This window comes from Dermacentor silvarum, chromosome 2 (genome assembly GCF_013339745.2).
Source record: "Dermacentor silvarum isolate Dsil-2018 chromosome 2, BIME_Dsil_1.4, whole genome shotgun sequence".
Taxonomy (NCBI): domain Eukaryota; kingdom Metazoa; phylum Arthropoda; class Arachnida; order Ixodida; family Ixodidae; genus Dermacentor; species Dermacentor silvarum.
Window position 1 is genome coordinate 251176258 of NC_051155.1, and position 19752 is coordinate 251196009.

General features: G+C 45.8%; 1 protein-coding gene across 3 annotated transcripts in view; it reads right to left on the minus strand.

Annotated features, from left to right (window-relative positions):
• The window catches only part of LOC119443144 (conserved oligomeric Golgi complex subunit 1-like), a 91374-nt gene that overhangs the window by 17872 nt on the left and 53750 nt on the right, over positions 1 to 19752 (minus strand). Inside the window, exons 24-25 of one of the 3 annotated variants that reach the window (XM_037708302.2) lie at positions 18763 to 19011; positions 14566 to 14777 (exon numbers count right to left, since the gene is read on the minus strand). The exons of 1 other annotated variant lie outside the window; for it this stretch is intronic. In XM_037708302.2, the coding sequence (XP_037564230.1) occupies positions 14640 to 14777; positions 18763 to 19011 (387 nt within the window). In that variant the 3' untranslated portion in view covers positions 14566 to 14639. Of the gene's footprint in view, positions 1 to 14565; positions 14778 to 18762; positions 19012 to 19752 lie in introns of those variants that run through there. One more of the 3 variants, XM_049662592.1, reaches the window with a different exon arrangement.

The window sequence follows — 19752 nt, forward strand, 5'->3', positions numbered from 1 at the left end:
GGGCTCCTCCCCTATGCCCCCTTCCCCAAAGTTAAAGTTTTCGTCATCATCATCATCATCTTCTTCTTCTTCTTCTTCTTCTGGCAGGCGAATCATTCGCAAAGACTCATCAGAGAGCTGTCCGCGCGTCGTCCGCGGGTAGGGGCCGTATGCCTCGGTCTATCAAATTTCGAGCGGCGTGATGCGCAGCGCTACGCCTCACTGGAGCGACCGGTATCCTGTCTTAGCCAAACCGCGCGCGCTGAAAGTGATCGACCGATAATTAAGGGCGACGTACGAACTCACTCGTAAGACGTGATTCTTCTATAAGCTTACTTCTAGAAACATATTTCCTCGAGCTTTTTTCCCGCGAGCTTTTTGTATAGTTTCGTTTTAGATGTAGCACCTGGTATTTTGAACATTTGTTTAAAGTAACGTGATAAACTAACAGTCTTGCCCTGACGGACACAAGTCCCCAGTGTCGAAACATTGGCATCCAGCCTGAGGCGCGTCCCTTACTCGGCCACTGTTGGTCACTTCAAGCCTCCATCTTCCCGCTGTGATCATCAGTCTTTAAAGCAGCGTATCACTTTTCTACTATATTCTACTCAAATACGTTTCTTAAAAATTCTGTGTTTAGTATTCCGCTGAGATCCCTTGTTGCGCGGTATCAGTAACTTAAATACACTTTTTTGACGTATTTTGTACAAGTCTGCAAAACTCAAACTAATAAACATGACTGAAATCACTGAACAGGAAATTCAATACTGACAAAGCGTTGGAAGACTGACGCTCGGTAATGCATTGCTTTATTCAATTGAAACATCTGTCAAGTTTCCGATCACCATGGGAAGATACAGATAAGGGAATGTTACGCACTGTATTTAAGGGGTACGACACGAGGAGAAAATCTGCGAGTGAATCTGAACAAGGACATGACGAAAAACTTAGAAGAATGTCAAAAGACCTTGTTCCTATCGGCAACTATCAGGCATTCAGTAGAATTGGCTCTTACTTCATTACTCCTACGTGTTAGTTAAGCTCCGTATAGTGTGCCAATGAAATTGCACTCCAAAGGGGCATGACAACGTTACTTCCAAGCTTTGACAGAGATTAATATTTTAGAACGCGCTGGTGTGTTCGGCGTCCTTATGTTCTCCACTGATGAGATAACAGGAACGAGGCAAAATAAACTAGAGTGGGGAGACCTGGGCTTGGAGGCTGAGTCTTGTAGTCACAGCAAGTTTAGCACCAGTATGCCAAATCAGGCTCCGAATTTGTTGAATGCAAGGGTTCTCGTGCTTCATTTAAAATTAACCGCGTTTCAGTTTACGCTTACGGTACCTCACAATGGCGTATCTGTGATTCCATGCATTACACATGGACTGTCATGTTATTTGCCGACAGAAGGAGAGTAAGGTGGCTGCAACGCTTATTCGTTCGCCGGTGCGTTTCCCATACAGTCGCACATAAGCGATTATCCAGAAAACTGGAAGGAAGCGAACTGGAGGTGGGGATGCCGCTTAGCAACCGCTCACATTTGCGAACGCGTGGTTATCACGCGAAACCACTCAATACAAAAGGCTGGTCTTGCTTCCGACTGCGCTTCAATTTCCGCACTTGCCGGGATAAAGAAGAAACAAAGAAGCATTCATTACCATAAATGTCATGTCCGGGACTACTGTTTCGTTTTATATCATACGGCTCGTTCTATTGTCCTCCTCGCGGGTGCCGTGACCGGGGCACTCCCAGGACGCAGTTTCTCTGCAGTAGTGCGCTCTCTTTTGCCGGACGATCGACTCTCGTTCGCGATATGGACCGGTTGCCGCTCCGTGTTCTTTAACGCGGCTCCTGTACGTGCCGAATGATGTCGTCGCACCGAACCCGAGAGAGTGGCAGACTGTGCAGACTCCGGCCGACGAGTTCCTTCCTCTCCCACTGCCTCCTCCTCGGCCGCGGCGCGGCGCCGCCGTATAGCAGACGATGCCGCAGGTGCGTACGCGCCTTTGCGTCTGTCGCTGGCGGCGTTATTTAGTACGCCAAGCCGCCGGCTCTGTATAGCGTACTAATTTATGCGTCTGGGGAACGAGTATGCGGCCCCGAAGGTGCCTCGATCCGATCGCGAGTTGGGTGCGAACGCTTTTTTTAAGTGAAAGGAACGTGCAAGAGGGGAAAGGCCGACGCCGCGCTTCGGGTGTGCGCGCCGAGCGGGCCCACTGTCTCGGGTGCGAAACCTCTTGCGAGACGAGGCTCACCTAGCCAGCTGCTGATAGGTGCAGGTTTAACAAATTTTGACCGACTTGTGCCCGCGTTAGATGAGCGAGAGGAGAATGAACGCTGCGCGTTATATCACACACACACACACACACACACACACACACACACACACACACACACACACACACACACACACACACACACACACACACACACATATATATATATATATATATATATATATATTAGTCTAAATTCTTGCCTGAACTTGTCACAATTTCCATGCTTCTGAATGTATAATTATTATTCTAGAGACCACGTAGCTTTTCACTCGTGCACAATAACATTCGGAGTTTGTACAGCTGAGATTCGTTGACTAGTTAGGTTTTCTCGCTATGATGGCCGCTAACAAGGTTCGCATTCTTGTCGGGATGGCAGCCTCTGAAACCAGACCGGCTCGCGGTGCCACGCGACGGATCCCGCACTGCAGCCTAGCTCTGTCGCGTGCCACCAGCTGGGTGGCAGGCGCTGTCGAATATACTTCCCATTGAGAGCGCTGTGGGAAGCTTTCATGCAGTGAGTATTTGTCGAGGCAACGTAACCACAATTCCGGGTCATCTTTTTATAGTTGAAACTATCTTATTAGAAACCGCCTGTGGCAGATAGCGCGATTCTGTCATATCAGCTGGACTACTTGAACAGACGGACATTACTATATAGCACGACAAATCGCAGCGTGACGTTACTACTTCACCAATTACCTTGTAATTATTCACTCTCACATGTCAGGCAATCGCGGATTCGAAGCCGAGCGGTAATGAAGTCGTGGCAATTTAGCACAACTCCTGTGCTTATAGCAGCATTTCTGACTAAAACGTGTTGAGAACCGGTGGCGGTATACATTGATGTTCGCGGTTAATCAGCAACTGCACGGGCGCAGGTCGCATTTGTGACTGATGCATGACTATCGGCATAGTAAGTTTGTCGCTTAACGTTACTAGAGAGGCTCTAACGTTACGCCTCTGTAAATATGTGTTCTGCGACGTCCATCCCGTTGTCACTTATTGTTGCCAGCCCACCGGGCTGCCTGGCACCAGCTACTCAACACCTGCGATAAGTCAGCCACCACTGCAACACCTCTGATGGCGGACCCTATACAAGGTGCAAAAGTTGCCCAATGCCTTCTCACTGCTGCCCGGTGTCGTCAAAGTGCTCACATTTTCCCGGATGCGGCACACATTACGAAGATATTTGCGTCGTGTATCACGTACAAAAGCTGCCGAGGTCGTATTCCTCTGTTCCCAAGGACGAAAGAATCGCTACTCGTCGGGAACAGTACATGAAACATTATATATATATATATATATATATATATATATATATATATATATATATATATGCGACGCGAGCAGGAGGTTGCGGACGTACACAAACATGGTCGCCCGAACACTGCCTTTATTCTTCGTCTTCCTCTTCTTTCAGACACAGTCCATCTGTACACTCTTACGTGTGTGTGCCTGTATGTGTGTGCCTGTGTGTGTGTGATGACTAAAGGCAGCTCCGGGCGAGATACTTATTTATTTACACATTTACACAATGCAGTTCCTCTCTCTGTCATGTCATTGTCCCGTATGGTTCAGGTGATTTATATTCCAAGCTTCCTTGCGTGAACTAAGAAAGGCAGCCTTTGTTAGCTTTCTTAGCGTACTTTCCTGGCCATGGCTGGTGCTGCGCGTTTTGCCGAATAGCCTATTCGGCATGGATATTAGCAGAGATTGGCAGTGATGTCCTAGGACGCAGGCTGCTGGCCTTGTTTTCTGCGAAATTACTCGGTGATAAAACAAGCTATATAAGTATATACGTCATCAAGATCACAATTTATTTAATAAAGCAAACCTTTCTACGCATACTTTTCGAACCAACATCTATAGGCCACAATCGCACGCATACTTCTATCGTGCCAACAGCGACTACTTTTTTGATGATCGCCGCGTGTTGACGATGATGACTTCCATACTGTGGCACGTATACCCACAACGGGTGGTTGGTAAAGAAGCGAAGCGGGCCGTACATTTCAAATAAGTAAGACGAAAAAAAAAATACAAGGCAATGTACGAGTTGTGACGTTGCGTGGCACGGGTACGGGGGAGCACATGAGCGCGCGCCCGTTTCCTTTAAGCCATATACGCAGGAATGAAACGGGCAAATTAATATATGTATATATATATATATATATATATATATATATATATATATATATATATATATATATATATATATAGTGTGTGTGTGTGTGTGTGTGTGTGTGTGTGTGTGTGTGTGTGTGTGTGTGTGTGTGTGTGTGTGTGGTTTTACGTGCCAAAACCACGATCTGATTAAGAGGCTCGCCGTAGTGTGGGACTCCGGAATAACCGGGGTTATTTAACGTGCACCTAAATCCAAGTGCGCGGGTGCTTTCGCATTTCGCCCCCATCGAAATGCGGCTGCCGTGGCCGGGGTTCGATCCCGCGGCCTCGTGCTTAGCAGCCAAATACCGTAGTCACTAAGCAACCACGGCGGGTCGGGCAAATTTATAGCATTTCATTAAACGGCTTCACGAACACTTCGCTTTCACGTAGATTTCAAATGTATTTGCATAACTATTTTTTATTTCTGACGAAATGCCCATTTTCCGTCTTAATTGGGCTTGTGGCTAATTGTACGGGAACACCGGAACCCATAGGACTCGCTCATCCCGGCCGATGCGCAGTGCGAGGGGGCTGTACGACTGTTTTCCACCGCCGACTTGCGTGCCTTTTCCCATTGCGATGAAGCGAGCTATATAAAGCGAACGGCAAACAAATCGTTCTAAGAGGCACGTATAAGCATCCGCCTCAACGGCTATCCTGCTGCAGAACGTACCGAGGCCGCAGGCTCGACTCCCGGTCGCGTTCTAATGGAGGCGGAACACGCCCGTGCAAGGAGGTTTCGGCGCACGTTACTGAGCATCAGGTATAGTCAAAAGTAATGCGGACCGTGCACTTCGACGTCTTTGATATGTGGGGCACAACAAACTGAGATACGTAAAACTCCTCGTACGGCACAGTCCCCGCTGTTAAAAGGAACACTCTGCGACGTATATTAATTTGCCGGCGTTCTAGCTGCAAGTACTGGCAGAAGCTATGTGTGAGTGCACTGCACACGTGTGGAGAAAGGTGCCAGCGTCAGCAACCACAAGTGCTCGGCTTCAAAGCCAGGCGATTGTACTGGAGAGGATGAAAAGTCGTACGTGTTATATACACACAGGTGTTGATCGCACTGTACGTGGCTGGAAATACCCGCTCGGAATTATAAAGACAAAACGCTTAATTGACGCCGCTGCTAAAGAAATAAACTGCACAAGATCGTCAGGAGTCTTTTTTATTTCTTTTTTGCCGCCGTGGCAGCCATGTACATGCTGTCACCGAATTTTACTGGGAGAAAATTTCGTCTTTGCTCGTGGAATCGTGCTGACGCCTACGGCGAGATTGCCTCCGCTTGTACGACCAGAGGGAAAGACGACGGCCCCACTTACGGAATGCCTTTTTCACCGAAATGTTGATATCTTTCTTCTAAGCCGGCTCTGTTTTGCGGACGGATTATCCGCCTTTGTTGTATATAGTTCGCTTCTTGTGGAGTGGGCTGATTACGCAGTTAACGTTCGAGGACTTCGATTCTCACTCGCCGCCTACGCAGCAACAGATGACGCGTACGCACCTGATAGCCTTGTAGGCTTCATGTTAGCGCACATACCCTATCTTCTCACGGCTTTCTTACTTAAAACGTCTCCTGTGAGAAGCGCCGCGCTAATTATCCCCTTGATATAGGCCGACGGTGATAGGCACTTGGGTGCATATAGCAGGGGGCGTCAGGGGGCGTTATTTATATAGAACATATGTAGCCTTGTGCAGCCCTTATGTCACATATTCCACATAAAAAGTCCTATATGGCTCTATTTGCATTTACATGAACTATACAGCGGTGACGGTTATGAATATATATCATAACGTCACAGCAATTAGTTATACAAGACACTGCAGTTAACTTTAGTTAAAAAAAAAGAAAACTTCGCTGTATACTTTTTGTGTTGCTCACGTTTCCGAATGGAGAAGCAATATTTACACGAAGGCAGCGCAAGCAGATAGCGGGACTATATTAACTACGCATTTAACCTCGTGGCTGCGACTTCGAACGAGCGAGCTATAATAATTTTCAGTATTTACAAACTTCCGTGACGACGTGGAATTGATGTGGAATGATACAAAGCTTCTTCGCTTTGTATCATCTGCGTCAATTCATCATTTACTGCACTTGCGCTTTTGAGCGCCAGTGTTAAGTCAGCCGGCAAGAATTGAGACCTATCGTGATGAAAAGCTGCGTCTGTTTGATATCTACGGTGGATTGAACTAGAACATTGAATACATATCTTATGTATGCACATCGAATAGTACATGGAATATCGAAACCAATGTATGTTATTGCGTCCAGGAGTCAATGACGTGACGTGAGCACGATGAGATAGATCACAAGGAAACAACATTTTATATCAGATCGAGATAACAGATCCGCAGGCAGCACCAACAGACGGGACGCGATAAATGAAACTACTGCAATTTACCTTGCGATATATTAACCACTGCACATCCTCGCTCAATATATATTATGTCTTGATGCCGTAAAAATATTTCTGCAGTTGGCTCATTCGTAACAAAGGTTGCAGGAAGGATATTTTCCGGCTAAGTTGGCATTTGAAGCCTACGTGCTGCCGCCATTCGCATAACTTAAATCTGTAAGCCTCAGTAACCTTCGTTTAGTCCACTGTGAGCGAATATTCGAAACTTTCAAACGCCATATTATTTAATCGAATACTAATCGAATAATAAATGTTCTTGATTCGTATTCGACATTCCGATTTTTATTTTTATTTCAACTGTTTGCTTCTCCGCTCGCACATGAGCTGCGCAGTGAAACCACCTTGCCGTAAACAATAGACATGTCGAAAATGGACGCCTTGTGTTGCATTTGGAAGAACAGTTGAGATATTTTAACGCGATGGCGTTAAAGGCCCCGTGTCGCAGAAAATCTGGCGTCGGCTTTCCGTCGTTGGCGGAAATAATCATCCCGAACCATCCCGAAACATGGGCAGGCGCTTCGCGTGGTGCAAAGCGTTAGTGAACAAAAATTGAATTTCTCAAAGTAAAATCCGTCAGAAAAATCATAAAGTACGACTTAACCACAACCTACAGACGGGATATCGTCGAATTTTAATTTGAATATACGATAAAAAAGCCTGATAAGCAGCCAGGGATCTTTGAATGCTACCGCGTTCCACTCTTAAAGGCGAAGCTTAAGCGTTCTCCAAATTATGATCTTGTCTCCGATAAATATATATAATCTGAATTGTCTATAATGAAAATAAACACAGTATATGTGAGCTGCGATCTATAGCCGATTCCCGGCCGTCACCGTTTTTAAACGCGTGTGGCTTGTTTCTGGTGCAGTCTCGTAGCACAATATTGTGCCGCTATGGCCAAGCAGTGACAACAAGAACGCACAAGCGTGACCACATCGAGCTCATTCAACATACGCACATACGTTAAAAAATAATTTCATGCTTTACGTCGCTTATCGTTGGCTCAAAGAGATCACTCTTCGGAATTTTGTTATCCGTAAATTAGCTTGTGAAATATTTTCAGCATTAAGATGCGGCCGCGTCACGGTTGGGCATTACGTTTGCCGCAGTGAAGAAAGGAAGCATTTGACTCGCTTCTTCATTTTTTTGTTTAATCAGCAGCGCAAATAAAGACGGCCTTGACTATACATGAAACAGTTATAAAATAAAATTACGCAAATTTAGAGTACAACATACGAATATGACCACTCCCCATTCACTTTGTAGTTTCGCACTTTTTTTTTTTTCTGTTCCTTTCGGGAATTTTCTACGCTAAAAACAGATAATACAGCAAGATAACGACCTGACTTATCCGAAAGATGCGATAAATACGTGTGCCGACGTTGTCTGCGAGAAAGTAAAATAATAATAATAATAATAATAATAATAATAATAATAATAATAATAATAATAATAATAATAATAATAATAATAATAATAATAATAATAATAATAATAATAATAAATAGATAGATAAATAAAAGTAAGAAAAATTAAGACATACCAATAAATTCCGAACATCTGCGACAAGATAACATCGCATCTTCAAACCAACTAAAGGCCGTCAATCTGCAAGATATGTGACTCTACCACGCGCATGACTGGCTGCATTAGTCTTGGCTACTGTAAATCTCGCTTCACGCATTCGACAGCCTCACTCTAGAGAACGGATCTTGTTATTTTGTACATGTATATGCGACGCTCTAAAATTTGCCAGCGAGGTTTAACGGCCGTTGAGTGCTTTCTGCGATTGTAGGTCTGACGTTCCTTGCAGTACGTTCTAGAAGGGCGCGCTCTGCGTGTGCTCTGCCCAGCAGTCAGGGGCGGATCCAGGTTTTTTCTGAGGGGGGGGTCAGCTTCTGTCAATGATGATGATGATGATGATGATAGTAGTAGCCTTTCTCATTTACCGAAATGCACCGTTTCTGCTCACGATAAACCCGCGTTTTATACGGCTAGAGCAACACCTGTAGCCCGCCGTGGTGGCTCACTCAGCTCAGGTGTTGCGCTGCTGAGCACGAGATCGCGGGATCGAATCCCGGCCGCGGCGGCGGCATTTCGATGGAGGCGAAATGCAAAAACGCCCGTGTGCTTGCGTTGTAGTGCACGTTTAAGAACACCAGGTTGGCAGAATTAATCCGGAGCCTTCCACTACGGCATGCCTCATAATCAGAACTGGTTTTGGCACGTAAAACCCCAGAAAGACGAAGAAGCCCTATAGCGAAGCCAGGTATCGGTTTCTCCGAGCATAAAGGAAAAGGACGTTACCCAATACAGCCATGTGCTTGGCGGCTGTGCCTGATAATACAGGGTGTTCAAAACTAAGATTTATGGTTTTCTTAAAATTAGGCACTGGGAGGCACGCAAAGACCACCTGTGCAAATAACTTATGTGGCCAGGTGTGCACAAAGTGAGAGGATAATTATCGCTGTGAGCAGCCGAATTCACTTAAGTTAAACAATTATTTTTTTTTTGTCGACTCCAGAAAGTGGGTATGTTGGTATTGAAAACTTAGAGACAGTAGTGTTTCTACACAGTATCGCTCGGAAGAATTATTCTAGCGTGTTCATGCTCCGAGATATCCGACTCCAAATTTCTATTGTCGTACTGCGAAGAGTTATGGAATCGACGCGGGAGTGGTTTATGCTTTGTGGTTCTGTTGAAGGGAGGCATTTTGAACGTTTTTAGGGCATTGACATCCTGATGGGTGAAGTGTTGTCATGAGATTCGTGCATGACAACATCAAACTTAAAACGGCAGTATATATGAAATATTCGTTAGCATAGCTAAAAAGGTTTCTGTTGTTAATGGTGTAGTTGTTGCTTTTGATTTCAATAAAACTTACAATACTTGGAAATCAGCAGTCACTTTATTTGCGTAGCCCAGGAAATGACCATGCCCGCTCGTCTAGTCACCATTACGCACGCGCATTGCCCTCCGGCTTCTCCGCTCGCGCCATTATCTCGGCATGGCAGCTGCCGCCAGCTTTACAGGCTTCGCGGTCGCGTGTTACGACAGCGGTTACGGGTTCTTCGATTTCTTTTATTTCGCCAGCCGTCAGGGGAAGGGGGGCAGTTATTATCTTTGCCAATGCCTCCGCCGCGTTGTCAGACTAAACGCCGCACCCAACAGCCGCGTCACATCATGGAGGAGCTTTGCGCCAATCCTCACTCTCTTACATGCGTAATCATGCGAACGACAATTAAAATTTGGAGTTGGATATCTTGGAGAATAGACATGCTAGAAGAATTCTATCAAGTGAAACTGTGTAGAAACACGGCTGCCTCTAACTTTTCAATACAAACATACACACTTACTGCAGTCGATAAATAGTTAATTATTTAATTTTAGGTAATATTCGGCTGCTGGCAGCAATAATTATTATCTCACTTTGTGTCCCCCTGGCCACATAACTTATTTGCCCAGGTGGTCTTTACGTGCCTCCCAGTGCCTAATTTTAAGAACACCATAAAGCTTAATTTTGAACACCCGGTATATCTAGCGTGTATTGTTTCTTAAAATAAAATTTGGGATGATCTGTCGCAGGTTTGTTATAAATGCGTAAGCACGGGTCCATCTTTAGAGTTCTGTTGGGACATCTTGATTTCCTTAAGAAGATTCTTTGTGTTCGGCTGAGACACCTTCGTTTGCTTTGGAGCTCCAACGCGGCAACCACTACGCTGGTTGTTTGCGATATGCGAATCACCGCGTATGAAAAAGACTCACGACGCCACCTACAAGAACGATGTGGCCTAGTAGCCGAGAGCGCGAGCCAGCGTCTACATGTTTTGCTTCCCACGCGACGTCATCCTTTTACACAAGGCGCGCATCTGCTCCCGTTTCTCTAACCACGCGTGGTTAGCGGCCAACGCCCGCGCGCTGGCGTTGGCCGCTGACGTCACGCTCCCCCACTTCTCAGCCGCTGCTCGAGGCTTCGCCCCGCTCCGCGAGAACGGCCACTCAGATAAACGGATCCGACGGCTTTGAGCCTCCTATGCTTAATGTACGACAATAAAACTGCGAAGTTACAATGAAAAACTTGTAGCGTACGAACCGTGATGTGCTCGTACTGGATAATGTCAACGTGTAACTGTGATCACACTTCTTTATGGGGTTTTACGTGCCAAAACCAGTGATCACACTGAGTGCTACAGTTTAAAAAAAAAAAGTTGCCTATGCGAAGTTCTTAGTTTAGCTGTTAGTTGTTATTATTTATATATGAACACTTCAGCGAGAGATCTTTTTCATTAAGTAGGTTGGTCGCGGAACCGATGACAGCCAATGAGGCAACCGATGACACCCCAATCGGGAACTGAGTTGATCAGTTGCGAAGGCGCTCGAGCGGACATCTGCGTGCTTGGCAAAAGGCACGTCCCCTCGTTCATTCGACGCCACCGATGGGAAGAGTAAGGCACGGCCGGCGCCAGGAGGTCCAAGGTGTTCACGAGAAAAATAACTACGGCAACTTCGCGACACCACACCCCTACGGAATAAAACTAAGCTTGTGAGCGAGCTAGGTTTACTTCTACATGGCTCATACCACTGGTACTCGCGAAAAATAATTTTGAAGAATGCTGGTGGCAATACTTTTTTTTTTTGGGGGGGGGGGGGGGGGGGGGGGGGACAGGGCCATTCCCCTGTCAGCGAGGGGGCGATGCAGAAATCTGAGGGGGGGGGTCAGGACATCCGGACATCTCCCCTGGATCCGCGCCTGCCAGCAGTGACCTTCCGTATAATCTCCCAAGTATATATATGACAATAAAAACAATTGGCAATTACAGCGCGTCATTATTCATTGGGCTGAGGCCGCTAAAACAGCATCTACCTAACCACCTCCCCGAGCTGCGCGCCGGGTCGCTCCGCTCCCCTTGGCAGAAACCCTCCGTGCGAGGCCTTGTGGAAAGCACTGCAAAGAACCAATCTCCAACAGTACGTATAGAGCAAAATCTTTCCCACATGGGCACCGAGAAACACCGTATGTTCTCATACAACGCATAAAACCTTAAAATCAAAACTAAGAACCAGCGATAATGCGTAAAACTACTACAACGAACCGAAATCCCGCGGCAGTACGACGAAAAACGAAGCACGTGATAGCACTGAAGCAGACGCTCCGGCGCGTGATCCCACTCTACGCCATGGCCTCCGAGATTGCAATCTTTACAATATAGGGGCCGTATTCTGAAACGTTCCACTTCAGCGAAATTTCTTTTTCGCTTTCAGGCGCGCGATGATTGGCTGTTTTAGCAAAACTGGATGAGCTGATTGGCTGGTTGAGCCCGACGTCATTCACTTTTGCTCAACCAGCCAATCAGCGCGCGCATGAAAGCGAAAAAAGAAATTTCGCCGAAGTGGAACGTTTCAGAATACGGCCCTAGTACAGTCTCGTTTACACGTATTAATCAGGAGCTAACGGCAGGCGGCGCCACGGTATGTCCGTCGCCCCAAACACCTGCGAGCAAGTTACGCACATCTCGTTACGCAATCAACGTCCAGATTTATTGCGATAGCAATCATATGGACACTCCAGGCGCATTTCTGCTGCCGTCGTCGGCTTCGCCGTGATGTTCCGCATAAAGGCCAAGTGCGATAACATTGCCGCGCGCCGAACACTGTGTGCGAGTGAAAGCCTGCGAGGGTGAACGAGGATGGTGGCTCAATCTCGCACGCCATCGCACGCAAGGCACCGGAAGAGCGGGGAAGGGGCCGGGGCGTTCTACTTCAGCGGCGGCTGCGTGTGGCGCGGCCGCGCGGGCCCTATGTTGAAAGCGATCTTCGATTGGGACAATCTAGGCGCGCCGCAGGTTGATAGCTTCGTGTGCGCTTTGCTCTCGCCGCTTAGTTGCGTTGAAGTGAGAGGCGGCACGAAGGTCAATTCGCTCGCTGCTGCCGCCGCGCTTCCTCACGCCAGTGTTTTGACAGCGAGTGTCCGCGGTCATTGAGCGAGATGTGTTGACATCTCGCTCAATGACCAACATGTGGGCCTGTGCGCGCCCGGTACCACATGCTTGTTAAATTAGTAAGCGAATGTTTACAAGTTTATACGGCCAATAAAACTACTATCCTTACTTCGTATGGCTGTCTAATAATTTGCTATCGCAAGCGATGCTTTACCTTTCGTGTGACACTGCCACTTTTTTCGTCACAAGCAAATCAGACAAGTAAATTGCACTTGAACGGTGTATTTTCTGTCGTCCGGCGTGTTTCACTGCACTGCATTCATCACGATGCACGTCAACCAACTTGCCAATCCTCAGCTTTGCTACATGGGAGCCTTTCACAGTTTCAAGATATGACATTTACGCGAGGTTTCACACAGAACAGGAAAATACATATAAATCCATTTTTGTCATCCAGATTACACACGAAAGCTGCACTGTAAACAATAAGCATATGGTGAAATATAAAAAAAAGCAAGCATACATTCCTTACCGCTCCTGGTGGGGCCATCAGTAAGGATACTACAGACCACAGGACTCTCCTATTAAATAATGCATTAATGACTCATGCAAAATGTTAGTTTTATCGAAGAAGTGAAAAAGGCACAAATGCATGCGACACTCTTGACAACTGTGAAGCCGTTGACTGCGCTGTTCATCATGCATTCTCTGGCTACCGTTTCCATTTTTCCTGTAACACGAATCTGTTGAAGTAATTCCACTTCAGTTTCACAGAGTCCAGTCAGTCCTTTCTCTTCTCTGCTATGCTCGATGCACCGAGTTACACCTGTAGCACACACTCTGCATAATTCGATCTCCAGTTTTCCCAGTTCACTTCGCTTCAATGACAATTTCCTGGCACATTTATCCACTCACCCCGATCGGCACATCATTGTCCCTATGCACCAGCACCTCGCAGGGAACATATTGAATTCAATGTGCTCCACAACGCAATATCTAAATATGTCCGGCCTGAAGAACAATGTTTAGAACAAAACTCCACGCAAACAGCGACGCGATTTGCTGCGCTCTCTTCAAGATAATTCCCGGCATTTCTGTCCATAACACAAGCCTCGAAGATGCTAGAATTGTTCCAATGGCTACAAACCAAAACTCCTCGGTACCTCCACAATACATCAACAGTATTCCTGGTGGGTCCGCATATCCCCATTGCAATGGATACTCGTCAATACTACACGGCATCCAGTCCTGTGCACACATAAAAGCTGCCACACGCATCAATATCTCACATGGAATGTTCCGAACACCTGCAGACTTGGTCAACTGGCTCACTCCACAGACATCGAGCAAACTGACCCAGTACATCCAATACATGCGGCGAGAGCCGTTTCTTGAGAGTTTGACTGCGTGAAAACAGACAGAAGTCTCTCCCTTGGCATATGTCATTATAATGGAAGCAAGCTTACAAATGATGATTAGTACAAACCACCTTTTGTTCAGTGCTAAGAACGAACTTAGGTGACACAATTTATTAGCACTCTTCAGTTTCCGAGAATGTGCCAGATTCGCATACTTGCTACCGCACCTTGCTCCCAACATTTGTCAAGCTCTCATTCAGTCTCAGTTGCACATATATTTGACCTGTTTTTAAGAGACAGATGCTGATTACCTAGAGCCTAATTAGATTGATGAGGGATCAACGATCTCCTCTCACTGAGTAAATGGTTGTACTTGTAAAAAGTGGGAGGAACAACAGTCAAGACAAGAAGCAAATGCACATCAGCCTGCTGGAGCCTGTTTATTTTTACAAATACTATATAGATATATATTATACAGAACAAGTCTTGACTGCATCACATGGGTCCAAACCAGGAAGATCGCATACTGGTGGCCATTTTCTCATAGAACGAGGGTAAGGCACTGAAAGTGGGTGTTGACTGGCTGGCTGTCAGAGATGTTGCAGTTGCAGCAAGATCAGGTCCTGAGGAACACTGAGGAAGAAATAAAAAGGGAAGCTTTAGTTGCATTACATTAGAGAATAATTGTGGCTCATGAAAAGGAAAATGAGAGACAAGCAAAGGACAGGAAGGTGAGTGATGTCATAATACTGTATAATATGTGGGATAACGTTCATAAAACATATATCCTCTATTTATGGATTCCCCGATTTCGTTCTCAGGAGCCCAAGGAATCTGCATTTAAGTTTAATAAGCACCAAAATTGATCTGTGCCCCCTATTTCACCCCCACTTTTTCACCACTGTCACATATTTTGAATTAACAGGTGTATGTTACTACAAATTACAGTGCACACCGAGACAAAGACACGAAACAACGAAGAGAAGTGCTGACTACACATATGCACACACGTGATTTCATAATCACGAGAAAAAGAGAGAAACGAATCCTTATAACAAGTGGGCGTCTACATGCTGACTCTGAAACAGCTTAATTGAGCGCATCTCGCTTTCCACACACCCCAAATATGATGTCTGTTTTTGTGAAAGAGCGACGGAAGACTTGCTAACAGCACCATCCTTGGCCGCTGCTTGGAAAATTATTCTAGTTTGATCATTCACGTGCCTTCCGATTACTCTGGTAGTATCTTCAAAGCGGACAGCTCAGCCGCAATCCAAACAACATAGCACTAAAACGCCATCCCTGCCTTTCCGTACTTTTTTTTTGTTCTTGGAGATGCATGTTAATTAAAGCACCTGCTCATTTGCCAAATATATATTTTTACTACATAAAACGAAAATATCATATACCACTCTATTGCGACAATCTACCGACCAATTTTTGTGCTTTATATTTGTGGTGTTACTCTGACTTGTGCGCACATGGTTGTGCACAACTGAAGTAACGCAGCACATGTACATGCCTTATCAGGAGCTGCTGCTATATAAGCAAGGCAGGAACAAACATGGGGATTCGTTACATTGAAGTTTGTTATATTGAGGTTTAATTATACCAGAGTAATTGGAAGGCACGTGAATGATCAAACTAGAATCATCGAAGCAGTGGAGATTGCTAAAGATGGAGTTGTTAGCAAGCCTTCTATTGCTCCTTTGCAAAATGACATATACTTAAAATGCGTGGAAAGCAATGCACACCCACTTAGGATGTTTCACAGTCGACATGTAGACACATACTTGTTATCAGGATTTATTTCTATCTTTTTTCTTGTGATAATGAAGTCACATGTGTGCATATATATAGATGTTACTTTCGGGAAACAAAGAAACAGCCTGTCTTCTCCCATATTCTTCTCACGCACTTGTTCTTTTCAAAACGCTTACTACAGCATACCAGCAGGCCCAAATTTCCATGATGGTGAACGTCAGCACTTGGTGAACGTCAGCATTTGTCCTTGTCTTTTCTTAAAAAATTAAATTCTGGGGTTTTACGTGCCAAAGCCACGATATGATTGTGAGGCACACTGCAGTGGGTAACTCCAGATTAATTCTGACCCCTGGGGTTCTTTAACGTGCACCCCATGCATGCGTGCACCCAACGATTGTTTTTGCACTTCACCCTCCAATAAATGCGGCTTCCGCAGCCAGGATTTGATCCCGAATCCTCTTTGCAGCGTAACGCCAAAGCCATTACACTAGCCCGGCAGGTTCTGTTGTTTGTCTTTGTCCTGGTGTGTGCTGTGATTAGGAGTACAGTGAACTCACTTGAGTGAACTTCAAGGGACCTAAGGAAATAGTTCACTTAACTGAAAGTTCACTAAACTGAATATTCACTAGAATATTTAACAGCATAGGCCAAAACAGACATCGAGTCAAAAGCCTCAAATGCAATTTATGGAGTTACAGTTTATGCAGCATAACAGTCTCGTTGCTGCCTCTCTCAGTTAAAAAAAAAAAAAAAAAAACACTAATTTTCATTTGCACTGGTGCTCTTAAAGCACAAGAAGTACCAGAGAGTCTATGTTTTTCTGCGCTTCCTTTGGCAGAACTTGTTGCCGAGACACAAAGTCTCACAACTTTCCAAGGCATCCTACAGCCTCGGCTAGAGTTGCAGGATTTGAATCTGCCTCTGCCACTGCATCTTCATCGTTGCACTCTTCTTCTTCGGGATGAACACTAGAATCAATTTCCAGATCTGATAGTTCAGCACAGGTAACGAGCTCACTGCCACACTGCACATAGTCTCTAAATGAAGTGTTGCTGTCAACATCCAGCTGGTGACATACCTCTGTCACCAGCTGAGTGTTGTTCGTTCAACTGAAATATTTGCTATTCAGAAATTCGTTTACCTGAAAGATTTTTGCATAGAATGCATAGGAAGACTGCCGGGTATTTTTTAACAGCTTCGTTATTCTAAAATAGTTGTTAAACCGACGTTCGTACAACTGATAGTTTACTGTAACATGAAATTGAACTAGCCTGGTCTCAAACCTTGTTAATGCATGAATGCCTGGCATGCCTAGTTTATTATACTAATGTGGAAATAGAGGAGCCTCGATGCAAAATTTGACATTGAAATACGAGCTGAAGCATCACAGAAAACTTACAAATACAGCCTTTTCTGATCCTGAAACTGAAATAATGCTGCCATCACTACTTGCCGGAAGTGATGCATAACCTAGAATGTGCTGCTCCTCCGCACAACCTCCGAGATAACGTGGCGCCCGTGACTGCCTGCGGGGCACTGGAAAACCTTGGAGGCGGCATGCTGGGACTTATGTCATAGTGACAACCACTAGGTATATGCGTTGTCTGCTTAGGTGCTGTTTAAAGATTGTTAACAAGAAAACTATACAATTACCAGCCCTGCGGCTTTGCCAATATTGCTTCAGTCATATATACTACTCATTTAAAACAAATTTCGCCAAAGTGAAATTTCGTTACAGTTGGCCATTAACCTTTTAACTCTAAAGTTATTTCCTAAAAAATTAAATGAAACTTCCCAAATTTCATTACTTCGCCAATTTTTTGCACATACGTTTTTGAGGGCTCCTAGCTGACTTCACACGAGGTTGGCGTATTTGGGATCTTATTACCTTGTAACCCCTTCCAGAAAAAAAAAAAAAAAAAAGGTTGGTTAGATGAACATGAAAATGGTATCAAATGATACCTCTATATGCTGAGAGCACATATCAATAGTCAACAACTGAGGATATACAAAGAAACGAGTGTAATTAGCAGTAAAGGGAGTGGGATGTGAGTGCCTGTGTTATTGTCGCCCTTTGCCAGGCCGCCGCCAAGTGCCCGAGTTCGGGACGGAGGAGAGCTGGGTCAGAGAAACAGGGAGAGCGGAGAGCTACTGGCCGTGTGAGTCTCACAGTATGTGAGGGGGTTTGTAACGGCAACATGCCGCTACATCGCAAGACAGCAGTCGACGCTGAAGAGAAGAAATGCAACTGTGCCGACGCTGTGTGCACTCGATGGGCCAGTGAGAGTGCCGACGTGCATGAGTGCCGACGTGCACGCACCAGCCACGCATAGAAGACAGCCAAAGCTCGTGAGGCCCATCTTGCCAAAATGTGTGATTCGTGTCGTGCCTGCCAGGAGCAGCAGGACGTCAAGCAGCGTTTGGAGGCCCTGGAGCGAAACAGGGCTACCCAACAAAGATCAGGCTGCTGAGACTCCTGAAGAATACAACACCCAAAGCTCGTGAGGCCCATCTTGCCAAAATGTGTGATTCGTATCGTGCCTGCCAGGAGCAGCAGGACGTCAAGCAGCGTTTGGAGGCCCTGGAGCGAAACAGGGCTACCCAACAAAGATCAGGCTGCTGAGACTCCTGAAGAATACACGAGTGTCTCCTATGTTGCAGGGTAGTCAAGGAGACCTGATGGACTTTGATGAGTGAAGAACAGAAAACAGAATTGGCTTTTCGCACAGAACTTCAAAGAACTCGACGCCTTCTGATGACAGCGAGGAAACGTGTACTCTTGCTTGGCTTCACAAAACCATTGTGGAACTCCCCAACCTTGCTGTAAAGAAAACGGATGGTTGAGCGAACCTACCTTAGGTGGTGGAGGTGGTGCTGCCAAACTGCTGCTGCTACCAGGACCACTGCCGGCAGTGGCTTGACTGGCTAGCGGACTCTCATCCAGAAACCTTGACAGTGTGGGCAACAGGGGGAAACGTGGAGTTCCAGAGGCAAGCACGGGCAACACCACGGGTGAGGTGGGAGGTGCTCTGTTACCCGAAGGGGCCGATCCCAACACCAGGCAGCGGCCAGCCCCATCGCTAAGACAGAGGCCCAGCAGAAGCTGCATGTGTGCCATCAAAAACTGTTGACTTTTTACAGCCAGCCTGTTTCACATTGTGCAAAGAACACCTACGCAGCATCTTTACTCAAGGTGCAGACTGGCCTCATGCAAAGAATGAACACAACAGAGTCCTGGAGCTGCGGCTGAAGAAGCTGAAGCGCTGCATTATGTTGCTTTCTGGCGCTAATTATTCCATTAAATGGGCACTAAAGAGCAACACCACATCAGTCTAGACTGGTGTTCTTTGAAAGCTCTATTCTCACTCATTTGGTGGAAAAGTATTGATTACTAGTAATGAAAATGAAGGCCAAACTTCCGTTAAAGGAATTTCATGTTGAAATATTGGTGCAGGTGTGATAGTGTCACACAAGAAAGTAATTTTTTCGTATTTAGGCTGTCCCGATATAGCAAAAGTTCTTGAAACTTGCCAGGTTAAGTCGAGTTCTTTTAGAAAGCAATATCATCATCATCATCATCATCATCATCATCATCATCAGCCTGTATATCATGTCCAATGCAGGACAAAGGCCTCTCCCTGCAATCTCCAATTACCCCTGTCTTGTGCTAGCGTATTCCAACTTGCGCCTGCAAATTTCCTAACTTCATCATCCCATCTGGTTTTCTGCCGACCACGACTGCGCTTCCCTTCTCTTGGTATCCATTCTGTAACCCTAATGGTCCACCGGTTGTCCATCCTACGCATTACATGGCCTGCCCAGCTCCATTTCTTCCGCTTAATGT